Source organism: Heteronotia binoei, unplaced genomic scaffold, assembly GCF_032191835.1.
Source record: "Heteronotia binoei isolate CCM8104 ecotype False Entrance Well unplaced genomic scaffold, APGP_CSIRO_Hbin_v1 ptg001397l, whole genome shotgun sequence".
Classification (NCBI taxonomy): domain Eukaryota; kingdom Metazoa; phylum Chordata; class Lepidosauria; order Squamata; family Gekkonidae; genus Heteronotia; species Heteronotia binoei.
In genome coordinates, this window is record NW_026800260.1 from 79,071 (window position 1) to 105,752 (window position 26,682).

General features: G+C 51.1%; 1 protein-coding gene across 1 annotated transcript; it reads right to left on the reverse strand.

Annotated features, from left to right (window-relative positions):
- Window positions 1–75: 75 nt before the first annotated feature.
- On the reverse strand, window positions 76–24,299 carry LOC132591058 (H-2 class II histocompatibility antigen, E-S beta chain-like). The gene is made up of 6 exons (XM_060263940.1): window positions 24,206–24,299; window positions 16,386–16,664; window positions 10,853–11,134; window positions 9,941–10,054; window positions 8,537–8,560; window positions 76–167 (listed from the first exon to the last, which is right to left on the reverse strand). Exons 1-6 carry the CDS (start codon window positions 24,297–24,299, stop codon window positions 76–78), a joined length of 885 nt encoding a protein of 294 aa, XP_060119923.1.
- Window positions 24,300–26,682: the final 2,383 nt, after the last annotated feature.

Consider the following 26,682-nt stretch of genomic DNA (forward strand, 5'->3'; position numbering starts at 1 on the left):
ACGGAAACCCCACTTGCAGCTTCGGTTGCAAACTTCGTCTGTCCCTTGCGGGGGAGGGGGGAGACCTTTTGCCCCTCAGTCCTGGGGCGGGCTACAAAAGAGCACCAATGAGCATTCCCTCTGTGGTAGCGTCATCAGTCTCCGGGCAGAAGCAGCCACAGCTAGTCCTGTTTGGGAAGATAGGTTTTTACAGAAAGCATCCAAAGACTGCAGAGGAGAGCGGCTATTCTGGCCTGGGGGTGCCTGTTTGGGGGTCCCTCTTGCTCTCGGGGAGGCTCCGTTCAGTCGAGGACGCCCCCCTGAAGGCTCCGCAAACAAACGAGAAATGGCTTCCAAAGTAACAGGATGGGTGTGTTAAATCCAAGGTGTTAAATGGTTTTCTATATAAAAGAAATGCCTTCTTTTTGACCCAGGTTTATTAGCAATAGAAGAATTAACAGGCAGTCTCGCATTTTGTCATGTTCCTGTTTGATGGTTTCCCGCGCTCATGCAGCCCAGATCAGAGGTTTTCTGAATGTGTTACTTTTACTGTTCTGCTATCGGATTTTCACTTTGTACCTCTTGGCATTCCAAGCCCCTCCAGCTATGTGTGGGTCTGCTTACTGCCCCTCATTCTTCGCCTGAGGAAGCGGGCAGGCACACGAAAGCTGACCTTCTGAATAGAACTAAGTTGGTCTTAAAGGTGCAGTCGACTCCTCTTTTGTTCTGCGACTTCGGATAAACACGGCTGCCCTTTGGATCTCTAGAACAAACGTTTATCATGATCAACCCAGCAGCTTTAGGAGGAAAGATGAAACTGAAGGGTAATGTCTGTGAAGGTGGCGACATTTGAAGGGGCGGGGTCTTCGGGGTCCTTCATCACGCGGAGCAAAGGCAAAGTTGAGCAAACAGCCTCCCATTAACATGGGTGGGGGCGGGGGGGGAGTTTCAAAGGGGAACTTAACTTAAGGAAGGGGGGGCTGCTCTTTCCTTCCCCCTCTGCTCTTCTTCCGTGGGGCTGGTTCCTCCTCCTCCTCCTCTGGGATGCTTCCTCTGTCCTGGGGGGCTACAAAGAAATGAGGGGCTTCTCTCCCCCCCCCCACACACACTTAAGCTCCGGGCCTTCCCTCTCCTCGCTGGGGCGGGACTCAGGAGCAACCCTGGAGGCTGCCAAGAGCTGAGCTGCAGCTTTACAATCAGTGTGGGAAGGGGCCCTAGAGGCCATCTAGTCCACCCCCTGTTCAATGCAGGCTCAGCCTAGAGCATCCCTGACAAGAGCTGGTCCAGCCGCTGCTTCAAGACTGCCACGGAGGGCAATCCCCCATTTCTAAAGGGCAAACGAGAATCTTAGTCCACGCAACTACTACCGCGGCGAGGATCGCATATTCAAGGTATTGGAAGGTATCATGAAATCCCCCCCAAAAGAAGAATTTGTACAAAAATTGTTGGAAACAACTGAAATGGATTTCCTTCCAACAAAATTCTCTGAAGGGCATTTCAGCCCATGTAAAGAGGTATGGCAACCTATGGATGACTGGTTGGATATGTAGGACCTCTTGCAACACGAGAGGGGGGTGAGAACAAAGGGTGTTGAGGGATGAAGTAAGTCTTAAAATAGACCAAGTTCTCATCCTCCAATTTTATTTGTCTGTTTTTTTATTTGTTAGTCTATTTGTGGCTATTTGTTTGTTCAATTGTCGTTTTTGCATCTCGTCTTGTAATAGTGTTGTAGCCCTCGGTGTGCTTTGTTGTTTTTCAATGTTGTTGAGTTGGATTGTTTTCTCCATGTAGTTTTTTCAGTGACAAAAACAATAAAAATGTGTTGAACGATAAAAGACTGCCAGGGAGGGGGAACTCACCTCTTCCCCAGGTAGCTGATTTCAGAGGAGAACCACTCTTACTATAAATTGTCCCCCCCCCTAATATCCAGCTGGTAGATTCCTGCCCTTAATTCAAACCCCTATTGAGGCGTCCTTTCCTCTGCTGCCAACAGGAACGGCTCCCTGGCCTCTTCCTGGAAGTGACAGCCCTCCTGTGTCTCACCCCACCCACCCCAGCCTCCCCTTCTCCAGTCTGCACATCCCCTGGCCCCTCAGCCTTTCCTCCAAGGGCTTCTTGGTCTCCAGGCCCCTGCGCATCCTCTCGCTCCCCTCTGCACCTGCTCCATTCTGCCCACACCCTTCTCGAAGGGAGGCCTCCGGAACAGCCCACAACACTCCGGGGGCGGCCTGACCAAGGCAGCGTACAGGGGAAAGGCCATCTTGCGGTCTGGATGTTCTGCCTCCGTTGATACACCCCAAGATGACATTAGCCTTTTTTGTCGCTGCATCACACCGGCTGCTCATATTTAACTGACGGTCCGCCCATACCGCTAGATCTTGTTCACACGCAGTGCCCGCCCCCCCCCCCGCCCCACTGCGCAGTTCCCCTCCAAGGCCAGCTTCCATCCAATGGGGCAGCTCCGCTGGTCTGGTCGGTGAGGCTCCGGGGCCTCTTTCTTGGAGGGGGGAGGGACCCAGTCTGGGCCTTGCAACCTGGATGTCCCGCCCCCTCCCACCACCCTTTTTCTGGTCCCTTGGGGGGAAAGGCAAGGCCATCAGGAGCCGCTGCCAGCCTGAGCGGGCGATACTGATTCCACAGTGCAGAAGGCGACTTCAGGCGTCTCCTCGCCTATCTGCCGCTCGGGCTGCCTTCTGGGACTCTTCTACCCGGCAACAGACAGCTCAGCAGCAAGGCCTTTTTTCATTGGTCGAGTCTTCGGGGGGGGGCGCTCTCTCCATCTGCCCCATAGCCTCCGAGCTTCCCCAAGGGTTTTGACTGTATTTACCTTTCCTTTCAGTTTCCTCTTCACAGGCCTCCGCATCTCAGGGAATTCACCCCTGAGGGTCTGGTTTAGTATAAGAACAAAAGAGGAGTCGACTGCACCTTTAAGACCAACTTAGCTTTCTTCAGAAGGTCAGCTTCCGTGTGCCTGCCCGCTTCTTCAGGCAAGGAATGAGGAGCAGTAAGCAGAGCCACATAGAGCGGGAGGGGCTTGGAATGCCAAGAGGTCCAAAGTGAAAAACCAATAGCAGAACAGTAAAAGTAATACATTCAGAAAACCTTTGATCTGGGTTGCATCATGAGCGCGGGAAACCATCCAACAGGAACGTGTCAGAATGGGAGACTGCCTGTTAATTCTTCTATTGCTAATAAACCTGGGTGAAAAAGAAGGCATTTCTTTCCCAGTATTGATTCAGTATAAGGCAGCTTCATATGTTCAAATAAATAAATACGTTCAAATATGTCTGCCGCGTCCTGGATCCGCTCCAAGGCGCTGCCAGGGCAGGTTATTGCCTTTAAAGCCCTATATGGCCGGGCAACTGTCTACCTCAGGGACCGCCTCTCCCCACATGCTCCCCAGAGGGGACTTCAATCGGGATCTCAACATCCGTTATCATCTTCTGGCTGAGGGAGGCAAGACTTAACACGAGAGGTGACAGAGCCTTCTCTACTGCTGCCCCCTTCTGGTGGGACCAACTTCCAGAAGATGTCAGAGCTTGGCGGGACCTTGCCCAGTTTCCCAAAGCCTGCAGAACCACGCAATTCCATCTAGCCTTCGATTGTTAACTATTATGGGAACTCGCAGGAATTGTAACCTCCTACCTGCTATACCAGGGGTGGCCAAACTGGCTTAATGCAAAAGTGTTGGAATACAAGCTATGTACATTCCAGCCATTATATAGTTAACTGTTTACCTGATAGAGGAAGTGATGTATTGTGACCTAAACTCAATTATGGGCTGGTTCTTAGTTTCCAGGCGAAAGATGTAAACACAACATTGGTCAGTAAGGTTGTTAGGTGTGAAATGCTTTGATCTTGTATGCAAGCTCAATTGCTCTCCTTCTTGGCGAAATGCTTTTTGGGGAAAAGAACACTGAGACAAAGGATGTAGCCATATAGATCAGATGTAGTTAGACTAGCTGGTAAGCTAAATTGTTTTTCTGTTTTATCCCAAGTACCCTATCCAGATGTTTTCTAGTAAACTTCATTTCTTTTGACCCCGAGATGCTTTTCGCACAGACTACTGCTAAGACAAGTCTCTCCCATTCTATAACCATGCACGGGATTTTCCCTACCAAATTGCAGAACTTTACATGTATACCTGATCAAATTCATTTTGATTTTAGCCCAGTTTTCCAGCCTGTCAAGGTCAGCCTGTATCCTGTTTCTGTCTTCTACTGTATTTGCAGCCCCTCCCAATTTAGTATCATCGGCAAATTTAATAAGCATTCCCTCTATTCCTTCATCCAAATCGTTTATACAGATGTTGAACAAAACAGGTCCCAGATCATTCATTGTTGGTTTATATGCATGCAGATGTCTTAGCCTGCCTGAGAGTTCGAATTTGTTGCCTGAACTAGGCGTCAATATGCCTATTAGTCACTATTGGGATGCTCTGATTGGGTAATCAGTACATTGGGGAGGGGCTAGGGAGAAAGCTTTGGCTTTCACCTTTATGACTCTTTCTTCTGAATCTCTAGCCCTGCTCCACAAAGTCTAACCCAAAAGAAAAAGCTCCTGTTATTTAAAGCTATTCTTCTCTTTGATCACTTGGGTACAAAACCTGGTTATCACTCTAGTGGTTACTGGTATTTCCTCAACCAACAATTTCCCCAGAGGTCTCTTCTCGGTTAGCACCTCAGACTGCTCCAAAATAGGGAGAATTGTCTTGTCCCTAAGTTCCTTATAGAGGGGGCCACGAATATGTCCCAGTATTTCCACCTCCCCAATGGGGCATGCCCAGATGATTTCACTTTATGGGGTCCTTCGAGCGATTACAAAGGGCTACTGCTATGCACTAAAACTTTATCTACATTTTGTAATGTAATGTAAAATTTTATTTATATCCCGCCCTCCCCCGCCGAAGCAGGCTCAGGGCGGCTTACAACATTTAAAATGAACAATACAATAATAAAACATTAAAATCACATTAAAACCAATCAGTAATTTTAACGCTGCTGTATTATGTGGGCATGTATTTTAGTAGTACACCTTTGATCGATTTGTACTTTCTGCTTTTTATTTGATGGATTTGTGCTTTTTGTCTCTCTAGCCCTGCTCAGAGAGAAAACCTGTAGCTAGAGAAGGCACGAGGTATCTCCTTTCTTGTTTTTCTCAGACTGCCAAAATTCCCCTTTCCTCCCTAGATCAGGCTAGAGGCTAAAGGTGTGTGCGCTCAACTCTGCTCATTATCCCTGACACTTCCCAGTGTGGGGCTCCCCCAAAAGAGGGGCCGGTCTCCTTCAGCTGGTGGGGCCTGATGGGCCTCAGGAGGGTCTCCCCAGGAGACTGCAGGTGGACGACTCTGCAGGCTTCCTGTGAGCTCCTCTCCCCGCTCCTGGGAATGTGGAGAGTCCCCTTTCCCCCTTCCCTACACGGCACCCCTCTAAGCTGCCTTTGAAAAAAGACTCCATGTTGGAATTCAAGGTAATGGCATTTCAGACATTACAGAGTTAACTGTTGGTGTATACCTGAAAAGAGGATGTGATGGACTGTAGCTTAAACCCAATCAGGTTCCGCCTCTTCTAAGACCTGGGAAAAATGTAAACACTGCATGGGCCAGTTGGCACCTTGTGTGTGAGGAGCTCTGATGTTACTTGCCAGCTGAATTGCCTGTTTTCCTGTCCCAAAGTTCTCTGGGAAGAAGCAGCGGCTGAACAAAGGGTTGTAAAAACCAGCCATGTAGCCGATAAGTCGTAGACAGCCGTGCTAGGATGCGAAGATTTCTTTCTTTTATCCCACGTACCTTTTCCCTGACGTTTTATAGTAAACGTTACATCTTTCGATAAGCTGAAGTCTCGTCTCCATTTATTGCAGCCTCCTCACCTCTGGATTTTTAAATGCACTCCAGAGCTGAGGGGAGACCCTGCAGGGCCTGCGGCTCAGTGGCAGAGCCTCTGCTTGGCATGCAGAAGGCCCTGAGTTCAAATCCCAGCAGCATCTCCAGTGAAAAGGACCAGGCAGGAGGGGATGCAAAAGACACTTCTCTGCCTGAGTCCCTGGAGAGCTGCTGCCAGTCTGACAGTACTAACTTTGAGGGTCTGATTTGGCAGCTCCTAATGTGTTCTTGTGAGACCCTCCCTCCCTCCACCTGACTTCATCTGAAATAGTCGCTATCTCCTGGCTTTTAGGATGGGGTCATGCTGAATCCTGTCTCATGGCAAGGAGGGGAATGCTTTCTTCTCATTTCATTTAGTCAGGAAGATGGGTTTCTATCAATGTGGCTACGTGAGTTCGTGCCACTGTGACCTTGAGGTTAGACTACTGCAAAGCACTCTACATGGAGCTGCCCTTGACGTCAGCTCTGAAACTCCAGTTAGTTCAGAAAGCGGCAGCCTGGTTGCTATCTGGCTGTAGGTGGAATATTCATATTACTCTTATTCTGCAGATACTTCTTGGGTTCACAAGTTCCAGGGCTCAGTTCAAGCTGCTGTTTATCAACTGAGAAGCCTGGAATGTCCTTGGACCCCCACCCTCACCCCCCATGACTGCAGGATCACCTCTCCTACTAAACGCCCACCATCACGATAGATGTTGTCATCTGAGCGACGCCTTCTGAAGGGGCCACCCTGCAAACGGGCAATCTGAGGAGGCTCAGAGGGTCACAAACGGAGTTCCAGGAAAGAGTTTGTTCTAATGTTTATTAGACGGTTCTTCCAATAAAAGGGAGCGCAGGTTAAGGAGCAAGAGGAATTCCGGGAATGACAGGTTTACCAAACACTGATCCATTTTGCACACCCGTTTTCAGCCCCTCTTTAAGAATGACCTGATTGGATTTTGAGCATTTAGCAACTCCAGAGAGAGGAGAAGCTTAGCCACAGCGTGGCCCCCAAAAAGAAAAGAGAATTTGAGCCACAAGTTCAGATGCTGCCGCAGTTGAGATGGTTGAGAAAGCCACATGGAGGCTGAACACAGAAGAGCCCTTGGCCAAAAGAGAAGACCCAACGGCAGTCACACAGCCCTTCCTTTCAGCTGAGGGGAAGAATGTCACCCCAGGCCTGTACCTTGAGGACAGAGGCTTGCCACCCTCCCTGTATGCCCTGGAGATCCTCTGGGATGACCACTGATATCCACACTTCAGAGACCACTCCCCTGCAGGAAATGTTTGCTTTGGAGGGGGGCCTCTGTGTCATTCATGCTGACGTGGTTCTGTCCTCCTCCCCAAACTCCACTCACCCCAGGATCCTCCCCCAAATATCCAGGAATCCCCAACATGGAGTTGCCACCCCTGTGGAGGAATACGAAATGGGAGGAAGGAGGGAACAGCCTCACACACACACACCCCAAGCAGGAGGACTCCCTTCCCACACGCAGTAACAGAGAAACACGGAACAAGCCAGCTTGGGGGAACAGTCCTTTCTCGGCCCATCTTCACTCCCTGAGTTTTGCTTCCTCCATGGGAAGAGAGGGCCTTTGGCTACAGGAAATGCCTTTCCACATGTCGCATCCAGGGCAGGAAGGGTTAACTGAGGAGCCCTGTCAGGAAAGAGGGAAGAGAATTCTCAGAAGCAAAATGTATTCCCAGAGAGGAAAGCAGAATCTTCTGACCTCACCTGAGCCCCACAAACCCGCCCACAATACAGAGAGGAAGGAAGGGAGGGAAGGGTGGAAAATTGATGTGGGGAAGGAAGGAGGGAGAAGTGGAAAGAAAGCAACTTTAACTTTAAAAGCCTTCTCCAAGCCACTGGGTGCCTTGGCTTGGGAAAGTGATATAAAGAGAAACATTTCTTCTCCAAGCTGGCCAATAGGGGTGGGGGCTTGGAGAGCCACACAATATGTGTGAAAGAGCCACAGTTTGCCCCCCCCCCGGATCACAGCATGCCCACCCTTCCGGGTCTCCATAAATGATGGACACGGAGCAGATTCCACCTGGAGGAAGGGGTTCTGGACTCTCCAGTCCTGTCATGGCCACTGACATTGTCTGGCGCTTTCCATCTTTACTGGGCTACTTTGGACAGCTGTTCGGGGGAAGGGAGAAGAAATCCACAGGCACAAAAACCACCAAGGGAGGGGGGTGTTTGTGTGTCTTGCTGGCTTCTGTAATCTGGTTTTGGTCTGCTACTCTTCCTACTGCAGGGGGTTTTCTGGCTTTTGTCCTCTGCCCACAGTCTCGGAGGGGGGTAAAGGGGGGGGCGAAAAGGAGCAGAGAGACTCTTACCTGGGGGGGGCGGAAGGGGAGTCGCTGCAAGAGAAAGATCTGCTTTATTTATTTGTCATATTTATTTATTAAAATGGCTCACAGCAAGAATTAAAACATGATAACATGCCAGACATTGTCTGGCGCTTTCCATCTTTACTGGGCTACTTTGGAGAGCTGTTCAGGGGAAGGGAGAAGAAATCCACAGGCACAAAAACCAGCAGGGGGGGGGGGAGTGTTTGTGTGTCTTGCTGCCTTCTGTAATCTGAGTCTGGTCTGCTACTCTTCCTACTGCAGGGGGGTTTCTGGCTTTTGTCCTCCGCCCACAGTCTCCGAGGGGTGTAAAGGGGGGCGGAAAAGAAGCAGAGAGACTCTTACCTGGGGGGGGCGGCAGGGGAGTCGCTGCAAGAGAAAGATTTGCTTTATTTATTTGTCATATTTATACCCCACCTTTCCTGTGGGGCCAAAATGGCTCACAGCAAGAATTAAAACATGATGCATTCAAGATCAAGATCACGTCACTCAAATATGCTGCTCTCCAGATGCCGGCTGTTTGCCTCCCCTCCCGAGCCTGGCAAAGAAGCAGGCCTGACTGTGCCTTCTACAAAGGGAGCCCACTCCACAGGGTGGGAGCCAGCAGGGAGAAGGCCCTGCAGGGTCAGGCCACTAAGGGTCCATCTAGTCCATCCTCCAGTCTCACACAGGGGCCAACCAATTGCTCTGGAGGGCCAACAGCACCAACAGGGCAGAGAGGCCAAGGCCTTCCCCTGAGAAGAGCATCAGAAGAGCCCTGCTGGATCAGACCACTAAGGGTCCATCTACTCCAGCCTCCTGTCTCATGCAGTGGCCACCCAGTTTCTCTGAGGGCGAACAGCACCATAAAATTTTTTTTTTTAATTCTATTTCATCATTTTAAAATTGTAATTGTAGATGTTTGAACTGATTGTTAGCTGCCCTGAGCCCACTTGCTGAGAGGGCAGGATAAAAGTCAGAGAAAGAAAGAGAGAGAGAGAAAAAGAGAGAGAAAGAGAGAGAGAAAGAGAGAAAGAAAGAACGAAAGAAAGAACGAAAGAAAGAACGAAAGAAAGAACGAAAGAAAGAACGAAAGAAAGAACGAAAGAAAGAACGAAAGAAAGAACGAAAGAAAGAACGAAAGAAAGAAAGAAAGAAAGAAAGAAAGAACGAAAGAAAGAACGAAAGAAAGAACGAAAGAAAGAACGAAAGAAAGAAAGAAAGAAAGAAAGAAAGAACGAAAGAAAGAACGAAAGAAAGAACGAAAGAAAGAACGAAAGAAAGAACGAAAGAAAGAAAGAAAGAAAGAAAGAAAGAAAGAAAGAAAGAAAGAAAGAGCATTAGGGCAGAGCGGCCGAGGCCTTCCTATGAACATCAGGAGAGCCCTGCTGGATCACAGCTGTGAGGGTCCATCTAGTCCAGCCTCCTGCCTCACACAGGGGCCACCCAGGGGCTTCAGAGGACCACCAGACTGGGGAGAGAGACCCTGACTGCCGGCATTGGACATCAGAAGTCTGCTGCCTCTGGAGATGGAGGTTCCTTTGAGTCACTGTGGCTGGTGGTCTCACCCTCTATTCAAAAGCCATTTGTGCTCACAAGACATCGCTATGTCAAGTGGCAGAGAATTCCACAGTTTAACTCCTCATTCTATAAGATTTTTCCTTTAGGTCCCCTCATTTCTCCCTCTCAACTCAGGCCAATGCTGGGCAGATCCCAGAGCAGAAGGGGGAGATAGAGGCCCACCCCCCACCCTCCCCTCCAGCCCCTCACCTTTCCTGCTCTTCAGGTACAGATAAAGCCCCACGGCCACAAAGACCAGCCCCAGAACGGCCCCCACGGCCCCCGTCCACGCCTTGCTCTTGGCAGAGTCCGACGTCTGTGGCTCTGTGGAAAGAGAAGGAGGGACCCCCTGTGAGAAGGCGGATCAGGGCCAGATTCGGCCTTTCAGCCCTCAGATTTCACAGGGAGAATCAGGCCCCGTTTTAAAAACACACCCAGGGGGAAAGAGTGAGAAGGAATCCAACCCAGCCTGGGAGGAGAGGGGAGCTGCCACGGAAACAACATTCCCTTGAAGTTTCAACCCCACCCCACTTTCTGAAAACATTCGGCAGCCAATAGGAGGGTTATTGGTGGGCACCCTGACACTGCAATGGGGTCCCTGTGCTTCCCCCTAATAGCCACTGGTGGACCTCTGCTCCATATGTTTACCCAATCCCCTCTTGAAGCCGTCTGTGCTTGTAGCCACCACCACTTCCTGCAACACTGAATTCCGTGGGTTAATGACTCTTTGGTTAAAGAAGTACTTCCTTTGATCTGTTCCAAATCTCATTAATTTCATTGCGACCCCACTAGTTCTTGTACTGTGAGAAAGGGGGGAAGGATCTTTTTCTACTTTCTCCTTAATAATATTCTCAACCTTTATCATGTCACTCCTCAGTCGACGTTTCTGCAAGCTAAAGAGCCCTGACTTCTTTAACCTTTCCTCATGGGGAAGGTGTTTCATCCCCTTACTCATTTTGCTTGCCCTATTCTGCACTTTTCCCAATGCTATTTTCTTTTGAGGTTCTCTGGCTCCCCCATGGAAGAGGGGAGTCCTTGAGAAGTGGGGGAGTCGCTTGACACAAGTCCTTGGAACTCCCTTCAAGGGAGAGGGGAGAAGAGGGGAGCCCGTGATTCTCTTACCCCACTGCACGGAGATGGGTTCCTTCACACTTTTGTGCTCCACCTGGCAGGCGTAGACGTCTCCCCGCTGAGGCACCGTCTCCAGCATCACCTGGTACTGGTAGGTCCAGTCTGCGTTCTGGATCTCATCATCGTATCCCACCCCCTGTGTCTGCTCCTGCCGGTTCTTCAGCCACTTGATGTCAATCCTGGGGGGATAATATCCTGCCACGGTGCAGATCAGGAGGGTGTGGTGGGCCAGGGGGTCTCCCTTGGTGGGGGAGATCTTCACCAGGGGCTCAGCTGGAGGTGAGGGGGGAAGAGGGGACAATTGCAGAGATGGAGGAGAACCAGGAGAACACAAACATATGGAGAAGAGGAGGACTTTCTCACACCTGCAGCTGATGTATTTCTAAAGACACAATCTCTTGACCTCTCCCACCACCATAATAGTCAAGGATCCACTAACTTATATTCTGGTCCCTGCACAAAGAGCCACACAAATTCCTACACTTCCTTCTTGCTTCCCAAAACACTAGGAGTTGGTTTGCAGGATCAGACCCCCACCCAGCCTGGGATAAGAATCCGCCTGAAGACTCCCACAGAAGCACCTGCTGGGTCAGGCTGAACTCTCCGGAAATGCTTTTCGACAGGGGAGACCTTGTACTCTCTGCTCCTGCTGAAGAGATCTCTGGAAATACCTTGGAAAACTCTCAAGGGGATCCCTAAATCCTCCTTTGGCTCCTGCTGGAAGGTCCCCTCTGGCCTCTGGGAAGCTCCCAAGAAGGAGGTCTTCCTATTTATTCTTCCCCCCACCAATCAATTAGAGGAAAAATCAAAAATCAATAGACAGCTATAGCAGAGCCGTTAAATGACAAAGAACCCCAGGATCTGGCAGGAGCAGGGACTGATTTTCTCATGGGACAGTCCGGTATCATAGCCAGAATGTCCCTTGGACCAGATCTTTTATTATTGTGGTCAGAGCCCAGTCTGTAGGGAGCTGTTATTAAAGGAGCAGCCCACACCTCCAATTTTAACATAAGAGAAGCCATGTTGGATTAGGCCAATGGCCCATCCAGTCCAACACTCTGTGTCACACAGTGGCCAATATATATACATACACACACTGTGTGTAATAGCCACTGATGGACCTCTGCTCCATATTTTTATCCAATCCCCTCTTAAACCTGGCTATGCTTGTAGCCGCCACCACCTCCTGTGGCAGTGAATTCCACATGTTAATCACCCTTTGGGTGAAGAAGGGCTTCCTTTTATCTGCTCTAACCCGACTGCTCAGCAATTTTATTGAATGCCCACGAGTTCTTGTATTATGAGAAAGGGAGAAAAAGGACTTCTTTCTCTACTTTCTCCATCCCAGGCATTATCTTGTCAGCCTCTATCATGTCACCCTGCAATTGACGTTTCTCCAAGGTAAAGAGACCCAAGCGTTTTAACCTTTCTTCATAGGGAAAGTGGAAAGGCTTCTAGCCCCACTTGTGAAACACCTTTTTTTTGGCCACTGTGTGACACAGAAAGGGACTGTAATCCCCCGTCCCCCCTCCAAAGAATTGAAATGAAAATTAGAACATAAGAGAAGCCATGTTGGATCAGGCCAACGGCCCAGCCAGTCAAACACTCTGTGTCACACAGTGGCAAAAAAATTATATATACACACACACTGTGGCTAATAGCCACTGATGGACCTCTGCTCCATATTTTTATCTAAACCCCTCTTGAAGGTGGCTATGCTTGTGGCCGCCACCACCTCCTGTGGCAGTGAATTCCACATGTTAATCACCCTTTGGGTGAAGAAGTACTTCCTTTTATCCGTTTTAACCTGGCTGCTCAGCAATTTCATCGAATGCCCAGGAGTTCTTGTATTGTGAGAAAGGGAGAAAAGTACTTCTTTCTCTACTTTCTCCATCCCATGCATTATCTTGTAAACCTCTATCATGTCACCCCGCAGTCGACGTTTCTCCAAGCTAAAGAGCCCCAAGCGTTTCAACCTTTCTTCATAGGGAAAGTGCTCCAGCCCTTTAATCATTCTAGTTGTCCTTTTCTGCACTTTTCCAGTGATATAATATCCTTTTTGAGGTACAGGCAAGTCACCATAGGGTCAGTACGCGGTTTCGCCACCCAGCTGTCTACTTGCCTAAGGATCGAATCACCAACTACCAACCCCCCCCCCCCCCTCTCCCCCTGCTCAGGGATGGTTCCTTGCTGCGAAAGGATTCCCGCTCACCAACCAAAGAAGAGGTCCCTTCTGAGGGCGCCTTCCCCTTATCCTCAGCACGGTGCCCTGTTCCCTCTCGATCCTCACACTCTCTGGCAGCAACGGGGCTGCCACGTTCAGAGCGGGGCTCATCTGCTACGCCCCCGAGAGTCTTCCCCAAGTGCCTAACTGACCGTCTCTGCTTCTCCAGGGCAGTCACCTTGGCCTCAAGGGTACGAACTCGTTCCCTGAGGACCAGGAGCTCCTTGCAGCGAGCACACACCCAAGACTTCTGTCCTTTGGGCAGATAGTCGTACATGTGACACTCAGTGCAAAACACTGGAAAGCCCCCAACCCCCCTCTTTAAATGCTGTTTGTTTAAGTGGCTCCCACTCTGGAGGGTCAACTTACCTTACCTTAACTTACCTTATTGGGAGAACAAGGAAATCAGGGATCTGAGTTCCTGGTCCTTAGGTTCCTGGGTCTTAGGAAGCCCCCAGGTGAAGAGCAGAGGCACTCTTCAGCAATCAACAGCAATCACTCTCAATCACTCTCAATCTCTTTCTCCTTTTTAGCCCACTCAACCAAACAAACAGCAGTTCCCCAGCTATCACACCTCAGAATTTTAGGCAGCCCCACAAGCTCAGAATGAAGTCTTCCAACACTCAGAAATTCCCAGCAACTTCTCCAGCTGCTCTGCCCTGTTCTGCTCCTCTCAGGCCTCTGTGAGATGTGCTCAGCCTTTTGACAGATGCGAAAGAAAGGGGCAGATTGCAACTGCCTAATTTAAAACTATCATGATGCACTGTGCCTGGTGTGGATTAAGGAATGGATGACATTATTAAACGGAAAGTTACTAGCATTAGAAGGTTATGGAAATGTTTTTGGATGGCATGCTTACATGTACTATGGGAAAAATAAGATGGATGGCTTCTTCTCACATCACTAGATCGGAAGGAATCTGTTAAATACTTGGTTGAAATATAAAAGACATGGGGACGAGAGGAAACCGCTTTGGATTGTGCCAACAGAAGTAATAAAACTGTATTCAGATATCAAAGAAGAGAAGTGGCTATCATATAAAAAACTTTTAAATATTCAAGGAGGAAAGGTAGAACTAAAATCGGCAGAAGAAATACAATATAAATATAATGTGTTTCAATTGCAACATATAAAGAGTTTGCTTGAACAGGACATTAAGAACTATGGAATAAGACAAGAAGAAACAGAACTGGAGAGAGTGCTCTTTGGGGAAAATGAAAAGTTGATTGCAAAGACATATGAAATGGTCTACAGAAAATAAGTAGTTAAATCAGAAATGATAAAATTGGCGATACATATACATAAAAAAAGACAGATGGAGTCATGGGAACACTTAAGGAAGAACTCTATGAAAATATCTACATGTTATAACATTAAAGAAAATTGCTTTGAAATGTTATATAGGTGGTACATGACACCTAAGAAATTGGCAAAAATGAACAATCAGGTGTCGGATAGATGCTGGAAAGGTAAAAAACAAGAAGGATCTTTCTACCATATGTGGTGGACTTGGGAAAAGGGGAAACAGTTTTGGCAAATGATTCAGCAAGAGATTTTGAAAGTTTTGGGGTATAATAGTAAGAAGGCGCTAGACTTTTTCGTTGGGATTACAAATGGAGACATTTAAAAAACAAGATAGAACATAATTTGGCATATGCTTTCAGCCGCACGGAGATTATATGCACAAGGGTGAAAACAAGACAAATTAGCAGAAATGTGGGAATGGACTATGAAAGGTATGCATTGGAGTGAAATGGACAAATTTACAAGAATCTTAAAAGAACAAGATTTAGAGAAGTGTAAAAGCGAGTGCGGAAAGTTTCAAAAGTATATTGAAAAACAATGGAACGTTAAAGGACATTTGGCGATCTTTGACAATGGTTTATCTCTAAAGAAACTGTATATGGATTATAGGAAAAAATGAGATTATTGGATTATATCTTTTTCATTTCTTTGTGAATGACTAAAAAGGACTACTATGAAGCTGGATTACAAATATGGGGTTTTTTTTCTTTTAAATGTTTTTTCTTCATGAAGAAAGATTCTTTAATAGACAGAGTTTATTACCTTTTAACAAGTTAAATAAAATAGTAATAGGGAGTGGTTTGTCAAGGGGCTTGGCACGGACGAGAGTCACAAAAAGGGGGGAGGGGGGAGAAAATGTAATGTATGTGTGTTAATTTCTAATAGCAAATGATAATATGATATTACAATACTTTACATTACAATAAATTGTTTTAAAGAAAGAAATGTAGAGAGGTCCCAGATTGGGGCCAAAGACTCATCGAAGCCCCGGAATTTAAGGTGAGTTTTTTTGCGAAGAGGCTTCCAAGGCGAAGACTCTGGACTGCAAGCCTTCATTTGCTGACTTAAGAGCCTGGTAGCCATTTTGTAAATTAGTGCTTATTTTATATGCTGAGTCTGCTTTTTGTGTAACAGTTTGTAGGGATGTTTGTAATCCAGTCAGCTGCTCTGAAAGTGGCAAATAAGAGCTGACATGTTGCCCACCAGCTTCTGCTCCATTTTATTAAGCAGGGAGGTGAAAATCTCCTCCTGCGATTGGGGGGCTTGTTCTGTCGCCGTGTTGCTGCTTCCTTCTGCTCTCCTCCCCGCAAGACCCTCAGGAGCTCCGGCAGCAAGACCCGGGATGTATTCAGAGGCCTTCCAAGGTGGCCCCGCCTTGCTCGCCTCCTGCCTTCCCCTGCCAGAGGCGGGCAGTGCAAAGCTCAGGCTGCTTCTTCATTTGGCTGAAGGGGGCGGAGGAAGCAGAGCACTCCAGGAGGGAGGCGCCCACCTCCTGCAGCGCCGACCTCCGCTCCCTTTGGTCCAACTGGATGCGATTTAAAGCTCAGCCTTCAAAACCCCCAGGCAGAGGATTTTATTGAAAAAAGAGATCAATTTCAAAGAACTGAAAGGATTTCTTACCACCACCACCCCCCCTCAACCGGAGAATGACGGAGATGCTGATGGAGGAGACCCCCAAGGAGGGACCCAACCCCTTGGTTCTCTGGGACCCCCCAGCCTGGGGGACTCTCTCCTGCCCCCCTGAGACCCAGATGGCTGAGATGGGGGGGGGTCCAGAATCAGTCCGGAGGCGCCTGCAGGTGGCTGGGGCTGCCAGCTGGAGGGCTGGAGGAGTGGGGGGGGACAGGGGGGAGACTGCCGTCTATTCTCCACCCCCCCACCCCAGACTCCCTCTGGTGGGCACCCCTGAAGGGGGGGAGAGGAAGGGGGGGACAGGGCGCCCCGCCCCTCCCTCCGGAGCCCCGCCCCCTCCCTCTTCCTCCCCCCCCAGCTCACCTGTCCTGCCGACCACCTGCCCCTCCTCCATCACCGGGTAGTTGTGGCGGCAGAAGGCGTCCACCGCGGTCCGCAGAGAGTCCATCCGGTCCTTCTGGCTGTTCCAGCCTCGGGCGTCGGGCTCGCCCAGCTCGGTGACGGCCTCGAACCAGCCGCGGCGGCTGTCGAAGCGCACGTACTCCTGCCGCCCGTAGAAGTACCTCTGCAGGTAGCGCACCTCCCCTGCGCTCCCGTTGGCGAAGCGGCACTCGGACTTCGTCTGGTACAGGAAATGGGGGGCTGCGGAGACGGGGGGGGGGAGCAGGGCCTGGTGAGCAGCGGCTCCCCCAACCCCCTCCTGCACCCCCCGCCGGCAGCTCCGGAGACGACCTCCCCCCACCCCCCTGAAGCTCCTGGGCGGGGGCTCTTCCTCAAGGCGAGGCATTAACGGAATAAAAGAAAAGCAGCCCTTTCCCCGCAGCGCGGATCCAGAGGGATTTTTGCAAGGGTAGGGGGGCAGTTCCGAATCAGCTCCCTCCGCTGCTCCCGCCCCCCCCGCCTGCCCCCCAAAGGACACCAGGCACCCCCCCCCCGTAGCACTGCCACAGCCCCCACCACACTCGCCATCTCCTCTCTTTGCACACCCCTGGCCTCACACTGCACCACGCGGGGGCCACAGAACAGAGACTCTCGCGGGGTTTGTGGGGGGGAGCACTCCGTGGAACAGGACAGGAGGGGGGAGGGGGGTTACAGTCCCCTCTGGTGTCGTCCAGGTCTCAGTCCAAAGACTCCGAGACAATGTTCTCCAAAGCAGTCTTGGTGCCAGGGCGCTCCCCCAGAAGACCAGCTCTCTGCTTTTCCTACTTCCTTCCATGCAGGGGTCACTCAGTAGAAAAAGAGGTGCCAAAGCTCACTATCACATCATCTGCATGACTCCTTTACATCGGCCACACACCCCACACATCACCAGAAAGTGTACTAAATTACATAAGAACATAAGAGAAGCCCTGTTGGATCAGGCCAGTGGCCCCTCCAGTCCAACACTCTGTGTCATATAAGAACAGAATGAAATTCCTGAGCAGTCGGGTTAGAACAGATAAAAGGAAGTCCTTCTTCACCCAAAGGGTGATTAACACATGGAATTCACTGCCACAGGAGGTGGTGGCGGCTACAAGCATAGCCAGCTTTAAGAGAGGGTGGAATAAAAATATGGAGCAGAGGTCCATCAGTGACTATTAGCCACAGTGTGTATATATATGTATATATAAATTTTGGCCACTGTGTGACACAGAGTGTTGACTGGATGGGCCATTGGCCTGATCCAAGATGGCTTCTCTTATGTTCTTATGTTCACTTTGTCCCCCACCCCCCCAAGCAACAAGAATACAGAGCATCACTGCCCAAGACAGTTCCAATAATATGCTGTGTGTAATCGCCACTGATGGACCTCTGCACCATATTTTTATCCAATCCCCTCTTGAAGCTGGCTATGCCACCGGGACCTGTGGCAATGAATGCCACATGTTAATCACCCTTTGGGTGAAGAAGTACTTCCTTTTAATCCATTCTAACACAACTGCTCAGCAATTTCATTGAATGCCCACGAGTTCTTGTATTGTGAGAAATGGAGAAAATTACTTCTTTCTCTACGTTCTCCATCCCATGCATGTAAACTTCCATCATGTCACCCCACAGTTGACGTTTCTCCAAGTTAAAGAGACCAAGCGTTTTAACCTTTATTCATAGGGAAAGTGTTCCAAACCTTTAATCATTCTAGTTGTCCTTTTCTGCACTTTTTCCAGTGATCTAACATCCTTTTTGAGGTGTCGTGACCAAAATTGTACACAGTATTCCAAATGAGATTGCACCATCGATTTATACAGGGGCATTATGATACTGGCTGATGTGTTTTCAATTCCCTTCCTAATAATTCCCAGCATGGCATTGGCCTTTTTTATTGCAACCGCACACTGTCTTGACATTTCAGTGAGTTATCTACCATGACCCAAGATCTCTCTCTTGGTCAGTCTCTGCCAGTTCACACCCCATCAACTTGTATTTGTAGCTGGGATTTTTGGCCCCAATGTGCATTACTTTGCACTTGGCCACATTGAACCGCATCTGCCACGTTGACGCCCACTCACCCAGCCTCAACAGATCCCTTGGGAGTTCCTCACAATCCTCTCTGGTTCTCACCACCCTGAACAATTAGTGTCATCTGCAGACTTGGCCACTTCACTTTTTGCTCCCAACTCCAAATAATTAATGAACAAGAGCTCTGGACTAGAGCAGAGAAGTGCTACAAGCGTGAGGTTTGTGGCTTAGCAGCTGGGGGAGTTGGTGAAAACTTCTATGTTTGTGTGAAGGTGAAGGTGATTGAAGGTGATTGTTGCTGATTGATTAGGAGTGGCTGTGCTCCCCACCCCCTTTGCATTATTAAGCCGTGCCTTGCCAGAGAAGCTAAAGGGCTCTTGGCCTGTGGCTCGTAGCCTGGGGGCTGTGTAAGGACCAGGATCCCAGATTCCTTGTGTTCCCAATAAGGTAAGTACATCCTCCAGAAGGAGAGCCACATAAACAAACAGGGTTTAAAAGGGGACTGTATATTTTTTAAAAAGCTATCATAAAGGTAGAATGCCAGCAGGGGGGGTGGGGCTTTCCAGTGTTTTGCACTGAGTGTCACCTGTACGACTCTCTGCCCAAAGGACAGAAGTCTTGGGTGTGTGCTCGATGCAAGGAGCTCCTGGTCCTCAGAGAACGAGTTCGTACCCTTGAGGCTGAGGTGACTGACCTGGAGAAGCAGAGACGGTCAGTTAGGCACTCAGAGAAGACTCTCAGGGACGTGTTAGATGAGTCCCGCTCTGAACATGGCAACCCCGTTGCTGCCAGAGAGCGAGAGGGTCGAGAGGGAACAGGGCACTGTGCTGAGGATAAGGGGAATGCGCCCTCAGAAGGGACCTCTTCTTCGTTGGTGAGTGGGTATCCTTTTGTGCCAAGGAACCATCCCTGGGCAGGGAGGAAGGGGGGGGGTCTTGTAGTTGGTGATTCGATCCTTAGGCAAGTAGACAGCCGGGTGGCGAAACCACGTACTGACCGTATGGTGACTTGCCTGCCTGGTGCGAAGGTAGCGGACATTACGCGTGTTGTAGATAGGCTGATAGACAGTGCTGGGAGGAACCAGTGGTTGTGGTGCATGTTGGCACCAACGATGTGGGGAAATGCAGTCGTGAGGTCCTGAGGAAAAATTTAGGCTGCTAGGCGGGAGACTTAAGGCCAGGACCTCCAAGGTAGCCTTCTCAGAAGTGCTACCTGTTCCACGTGCAGGGCAGGAGAGACAGGCACAAATTAGAAGTCTCAATGTGTGGATGAGACGATGGTGTAAGGAGGAAGGGTTTAAGTTTGTTAGGCACTGGGATGCTTTCTGGAACAAGCGGGAGCTGTACAAAAGAGATGGTCTCCACTTTTCCCCGGATGGAACCAGGCTGCTGGCGCTTAAAATCAAAAAGGTGGCAGAGCAGTATTTAAACTAAATCTTGGGGGAAAGCCGACAGGAGATGAAATGTCTCCGGTTCGAGAGCACTCATATCAAAGAGATGAAGGGTTAGCTGTTACTTTTCTACAGGGTAACGGATCAGAGTTGTCCACTGAGATGGTGACAAACAGAATGGACTGCCTGCCAGAGTCTCGAGGCGGCAGAAGGAAGGTGGCGGGCCTAGCTTGCGTGGGAAATGATAGATGTTTGTACACAAGTGCTAGAAGTCTTCAAAGTAAAATTGGTGAGTTGGAATGTTTAGTGTTGGGAGAAAACATAGACATTGCGGGAATTTCAGAAACTTGGTGGAATGATCAAAGGCGCCTTAGTAAGCTCGAGAATCATGGAGAAAAAGGACAGGTCCTCCACTGCGAAGACTGCCTATTTATACTCACTCTCTGCTTCCTATTAATTAGCCAGTTTTTGATCCACAAGAGGACCTGTCCTTTTACTCCATGACTCTTGAGCTTACTAAGGAGCCTTTGATGAGGAACTTTATCAAAAGATTTCTGGAAGTCAAGGTAAACAACATCTATCGGGTCCCCTTTGTCCACGTGCTTGTTCACCCCCACAAAGAACTCTAACAGGTTAGTGAGGCAAGATCTTCCCCTGCAGAACCTATGTTGAGTCTTCCTCAATAAGTTGTGTTCATCAATGTGCCTACTCATTCTGTCCTTGATAATGGTTTCTACAACTTTCCCAGTATTGAACTCAGACTGACTGGACTTTATTTTCCCGGATCTCCTCTGGAACCCTTTTTAAAGATGGGGGTGATATTTGCTACCTTCCAGGCCTCAGGAACAGATGCAGATTTTAATGAAAGATTACATATTTTTGTCAGGAGATCCAGAAGTTCACCTTTGAGTTATTTCAGAAGCCTTGGATGTATGCCATCCGGACCTGGTGACTTATTAGTTTTTAATTCGTCAATCAGTTATAGGACCTCGTCTCTTGTCACCTCAATCTGACTCAGGTCTTTCAACACCCCTTCCAAAATTAGTGGTTCGGGAGCGGGCAAACACTTCTCTTCTTCCACAGTGAAGAAGGAGGCAAAAAATGCATTCAGCTTCTCAGCCATTTCCCTATCCTCCTTCAGTAATCCTTTTACCCCTTGGTCATCCAAGGGCCCCACCGCCTTCCTGGCTGGAGATCAGCTCAGCATCTACCTTCAAATGCTTCTTAAAATAGAACTGTCATAGTAACACTTTACTCCCATGGCATGAGGAAGATTTCCATCTCTCTGCTTTCTGTTTTGGGTTATTTCCCTATTTTTTGTGGAAAAAAATATTAGAAAACTTGTCACATCTTCGAGTTCAGTAAAATTCTCCCAGGGGCTTTGGAGCCCAGAAGCAAGGATTTGGTGGGGAAGAAAGAAAAAGCACAATGAAATTTAGAGGTTCCAGAGCTCTGCTCCTGTGAGCTCCTGCCCAAACCGAGGCCTGATTCCAAGGACATTCATGGACTATCACAGTGAATTCTAACAGGAGTCCATGTCAAAATCAGGAGGAGCCAGGAATTCTTGTGCTGTTTCTGCACTGCTGGGGAACCAGGAAATGCAAGATCTGTCCCTTTTTTGCGGATCACCTCCTGGACACAGAGCAGGGGTGGGATCTCGCAGTGGATCCTCCTGGTTCTGCATATTCCTCTTGGGTCCTCTTGGATCACAGCAAATGATGTCCTGCATTTGAACGGATAGCAACTGTCCTGATCCTGGGTCTAACGAGGCCTACAGGCGCCAGAGAAGCCTGCCTAGGAGTTATTACGGAAAGCCTACATTTCCCAGGATCCCCTCTGTCCCTCTGACTGGGTGGCTGTCAAGGTTTTGGGGGGAAACTAGCCCAGAGAGGGGTGGGGTCCAGGAGGAGAGCATAAAAAGGGGCCAGGATTGGATCTCCAAGGTTTTTGAGGGGGAGGGAGAAATTAACAAATGACGCCCCTTATGGGCCATTCTGTCTTATGGTCCCATAGAATACAATGGACTCCATACCCAATTTGGCGCCACTCCTCCATCGGTGCCTGGGGCAAGCACCCCCCTCTCCCCCCCCCCCCCCAGATCTGGCCCTGAAAGGGGCCAACACAGACAGGGCTGTTCTTTCCTGCAATAATATGACAAGTCAACTTAGGAGCAATTGGGGACTGTGAGCTTCTCAGTGTCAGTGACTGGAGGTGCAGGTGTGCTTAAGAGGCCTTGTCTGAAATCGTCTTTTGCCTGAGCATTCAGGTACGCTTGACACTTGCACTCCACAATGCCACATTACTTACATCGACGGGGTCTGATTGTGGGGATCTGACCAGCAACAAGATCTTGGAGTTGCGGCAAAGAACTCCCTGGAGAGGTGCACACAGTGTGAGAGGGCAACACAGAAGGCGAATGCTATGCTGGGGGCCTTATTCAGAGGGGGACTGAAAGCAAATCAGCTGGTGTCCTAATGCCCAATTCTGTGATGCGGCCCCGCCTGGAATGCTGGGCACAGTTCTGCTCTCCACCCCTCAAGATGGATATTCAAGCCTTGGGGAAAGTGGGGGGGAACTTTGCTGTTCAGGGGAGGGGCAGGAGGACTTTTGCCTCTGAAGTCCTGGGAGTGGGCGGGTCGAGGCACAGAGGAGCACCAATGGGAATTCAATGTGAGACAGCGTCATCTGTCTCCGGCAGAAGCACCAGCAACTGTTCTCCAAGGGGAAAAAGGAAAGGAAAGGACCCCTGTGCAAGCACCAGTCGTTTCCGACTCTGGGGTGACGTTGCTTTTCCAACGTTTTCACGGCAGATTTTATACGGGGTGGTTTGCCATTGCCTTACCCAGTCATCTACATTCCACCCCCGCCCCCCAGCAAGCTGGGTCCTCATTTCATCGACCTCGGAAGGATGGAAGGCTGAGTCAACCTCGAGCCAGCTACCTGAAAACCCAGCTTCCGCGGGGAATCGAACTCAGGTCGTGAGCAGAGCTTAGGACTGCAGTACTGCAGCTTTACCACTCTGCGCCACGGGGCTCTCTTCTCCAAGGGGAAGATGGTTTTTAACTGAGACGATCAGAGAAGGCAGAGAGGGAAATAGGTGTCTTTGTGCCTGTATGCTGAGGGGGTCAATTTCAGAGCCCCCTTTCCCTCTCCTGCCCCCATTCTGTCTCCTAGGCAGCCCCTCCTGCAGTCATGAACCCCTCCCAACCCCCCTGCTTTGGACAACTGGGAGGGGGAGCTCGGACCCTCTCTTCTGATTATGATGATTTAAAGCAATCGTGAAGAGGCAGCCGGTGGGGGAGGGGATCTTTCTCAGTTTTTGCTGAAGGAGGCAACAAACAAACCCCTCCACCCCACTTTCCACCCCAGGGGTGACCCCAGGTGGCTTCCCTCCTCCTCCTGTTTTATCGCAACGACACCCCTGAGAGGTAGACCAGACCTAGAGAGAGAGAGGGCGCAACTTGCCCAAGATTACCCGGGAGCTTCCGGGGCAGAGGACGGGACTGGAACAGAGGGGGGCGGGGGATCCATAACCTTCTCCTGATCAGCCCTCACGGCTGCCCGGGGAGTGCCTGCCACGGCTGTTCGGGGCTGGTGGCTTCTGGCTTCCTTTCCCCTGGGCTCCAGTGGCAGGGAGTTCCAGGGGATGGGTGTGGCCAGTGGAGAGAGCCAGCGTGGGGCGTCAAGGTTAAGAGCTGCCGACTCTGATTTGGAGAACCCGGTTTCATCTCCTCCTCCTCCACAGGCAGCCTGCTGGGTGCCCTTGGGCCAGTCCCAGTTCTCTCAGGACTCTCTCAGCCCGCCCCCCCTCAGAAGGTACCTGTCGTGGGGAGAGGAAGAGAAGGCGAAGGGAGAAACAAGCAGGGCATTAAAAAAGCCCAACTCATTCATCATGATCTGCTTGGCAGGCAGAAAGGTCCCGGGTTCAAGTCTTGGCATCTTCAGCTCCAAAGATCCGGAGGGGGCTGACGGGAAAGACCCCCGCCTGAGACCCCGGAGAGCCCCTCTGAGCAGACAGGATTCGCCTGTGTCGGACTGAGGGTCTGTTTCAGAGGGAGGAGAACACGGAGGAGGGCAAGGAAAGGCCAGCTGGGGCCCCTCTGGGGAGAAAAGGGGCCGCGTGGGGGGGGGACTGAAGTGAGTCCAGTCCCTGCCAGGGCAAGAGGGAGGACTCTGCAGGAGGCTCCTCCCTCCCTCCCACGGTGAGGGGGAGGGGCCCATCTCTCCACGCCCCCCTGCTCCACTTATGGGAAGGCTCATTTTCCCTCCCCCTCCATGGACCAGGGAGGGCCCCAGCAGTCTCTCCAAGCCCCCCACATTCTTCCCTCCCCTCCCCCCCCAAAAGAGATCTGCTTACGGGGCGTGCGGAGTCTCCTCTCTGATCCGAGGACCCCCAGGGGTGGCCCCAGCGCCACCAGCAGCATCCCCAGCAGGATCAGGCCGTGCCCCATGGCTGCCCCATGGAAACCCCACTTGCAGCTTCAGTTGCAAACTTCGTCTGTCCCCTGCAGGGGAGGGGGGGACCTTTTGCCCCTCAGTCCGGGGGGGGGGGGGTGCGGCCCAGCTACAAAGGAGCACCAATGAGCATTCCCTCTGGGCAGCGTCATCAGTCTCCGGGGAGAAGCAGCCACAGCTAGTCCTGTTTGGGAAGATAGTTTTTTACAGAAAGCATCCAAAGACGGCAGAGGAGAGCGGCTATTCTGGGGGTGCCTGTTTGGGGGTCCCCCTCGCTCTCGGGGAGGCTCCGCTCAGTCGAGGACGCCCCCTGAAGGCTCCGCACACAAATGGGGAGCGGCTTCCAAATACCGGGGGGGGGTGAAATTCAAGGTGTTAAATGGTTTTCTGCAGAACAAGCGTTCATCATGCTCAGCCCAGCAGCTTTAGGATGAGCGAGGAAACTGGAGGGCGCCGTCTGCGGAGGGGCAGCATCTGAAGGGGCGGGGTCTTCGGGGCCCTTCGGGAAAAGCAGGCGGAGCCAAGGCGAAGTTCAGCAAACACGAGGGGGGGGGAGAAAGTCCCAGAGGGGAACTTAAGAAATGGGGGGGGGCTGCTCCTCCCTCACCCCGCTGCTCTCCCAGGGGGCTGCTTGCTCCTCTGCGGTCCTTCCTCTGTCTTGGGGGGCCGCAAAGAAAGGAGTGCCCCCCCACAGAGGCTTAGGCGGGGGAGGCCGCTGGTTCCCTCGCTCGAGCACCCCCGCCTGGCAACTGAGATCCGCGCTGCAGTCACCTCCGGTCTGGACTACTGTCACGGCCTCTGCATGGGGCTGCCCCCGTCCCGCATCCGGAGACTGCAGCGGCAGAATGGGGCAGCCGGGCGTCTACCGGGGCTCTCCGGGCGGGAGCACAGACAGCCTGGCCTGCGGGCGCTGCACTGGATGTCTGCCCGTCCCGGATCCGCTCCAAGGCGCTGCCAGGGCAGGTTTTTGCCTTTAAAGGCCTCTATGGCCGGGCAACTGTCTACCTCAGGGACCGCCTCTCCCCACATGCTCCCCAGAGGGGACTTCAATCGGGGTCTCAACATCTCTTATCATCTTCCGGCTGAGGGAGGCAAGACTTAACACGAGAGGTGACAGAGCCTTCTCTACTGCTGCCCCCTTCTGGTGGGACCAACTTCCAGAGGATGTCAGAGCTTGGAGGGACCTTGCCCAGTTTCCCAAAGCCTGCAGGACCAGCTATTCCATCCGGCCTTCGGTTGTGAACTATTATGGGAACTCGCTGAAATTGTAACCTCCTACCTGCTATAGCAGGGGTGGCCAAACTTGCTTCATGCAAAAGCCACATAGAATGAACGTCAGACGTCTGAGAGCCACAAGACATGAATGCCAGAGGGAGGAAGGAAAGAAGGGAGGGAGGGAGGGACAGGCCCAGATTAAACCCCATGGAGGCCCCAAGGCAGTTGAAATCTTGCCCCCCCCTCGCAAATTATCTCCGAGTTGGAGCACCCGCCCCACTGCTCCCGTCCCCTGCTGCAGCTGGCGGCACTTTGGAATTTTTCTTGGGGGGGGGGTGTCCTGTGCCCGCTGCCCACCACTCAACCGGAGCCCAGAGGGAGTTTTGCAAAGGCTTCCCCTCCACCCCGCCTGACTTGGCCGAAAGTGCCTTGGAAGCCCAGCGAGTGCAGAAGCGGTTTTCTCGCTCCAGAGGCGGGATTCCTTGGGGCTGGGCGGCAGGTGGGGAGGAGGTGGGCAGGCAGACCAAGAAGGAAACGAGGGGTCGATGAAGAGGGAAGCGGACGAACAGCAAAGCAACAACGAAAGAAGCGACAGGGAGGGAGGGGGGCGGGCGGACGGAGGAAGGGCGAAACAATGGGGAGGAGGAGAGGCAGGCAAGCTGAGGAAGGGGGCGACCGAGGAAGAGGAAAACTAGCCGCGGGGGGGGGGGGGGAACTGGAGGGGAAGCTGGCCCCGGGGCCCCTAAAGGCATGGGGGCCCATAGACAAGTGCCTTGTTTGCCTACTTCCTCCAGCCCTGGGGAGGGAGGGAAGGAAGGAAGGGAGGAGGGAGGGAGGAAGGAAGGAAGGGAGGGAGGAGGGGGGAGGGAGGGAGGAAGGAAGGGAGGGAGGGAGGAAGGAGGGAGGGGAGGGAGGGTGTAAGGGAGGGAGGGAGGGAGGGTGTAAGGGAGGGAGGGAAGGAAGGAAGGAGGAAGGAAGGAAGGAAGGAAGGAAGGAAGAGAAGGAAGGAAGGAAGGAAGGAAGGAAGGAAGGAAGGAAGGAAGGAAGGAAGGAAGGAAGGAAGGAAAGAAGCCCTGGGGAGGGAGGGAGGGAGGGAAGGAAGGAAGGGAGGGAGGGTGTAAGGGAGGGAGGGAGGGAAGGGAGGAGAAGGAAGGGAGGGAGGGA

What these genes read in the sequence shown, in the direction of transcription:
- LOC132591058 (XM_060263940.1), bottom strand. Translation starts at nt 24,299, where the DNA reads ATGGGGCACGGCCTGATCCTGCTGGGGATGCTGCTGGTGGCGCTGGGG. An exon ending in ACCCATCTCCGTGCAGTGGG is followed by an intron (nt 10,055 to 10,852) that starts GTAAGAGAATCA and finishes CTCTTTCCACAG; the next exon opens with AGCCACAGACGTCGGACTCT. An exon ending in TCCCCTGCCGCCCCCCCCAG is followed by an intron (nt 168 to 8,536) that starts GTAAGAGTCTCT and finishes CTTCCCAAACAG; the next exon opens with GACTAGCTGTGGCTGCTTCT.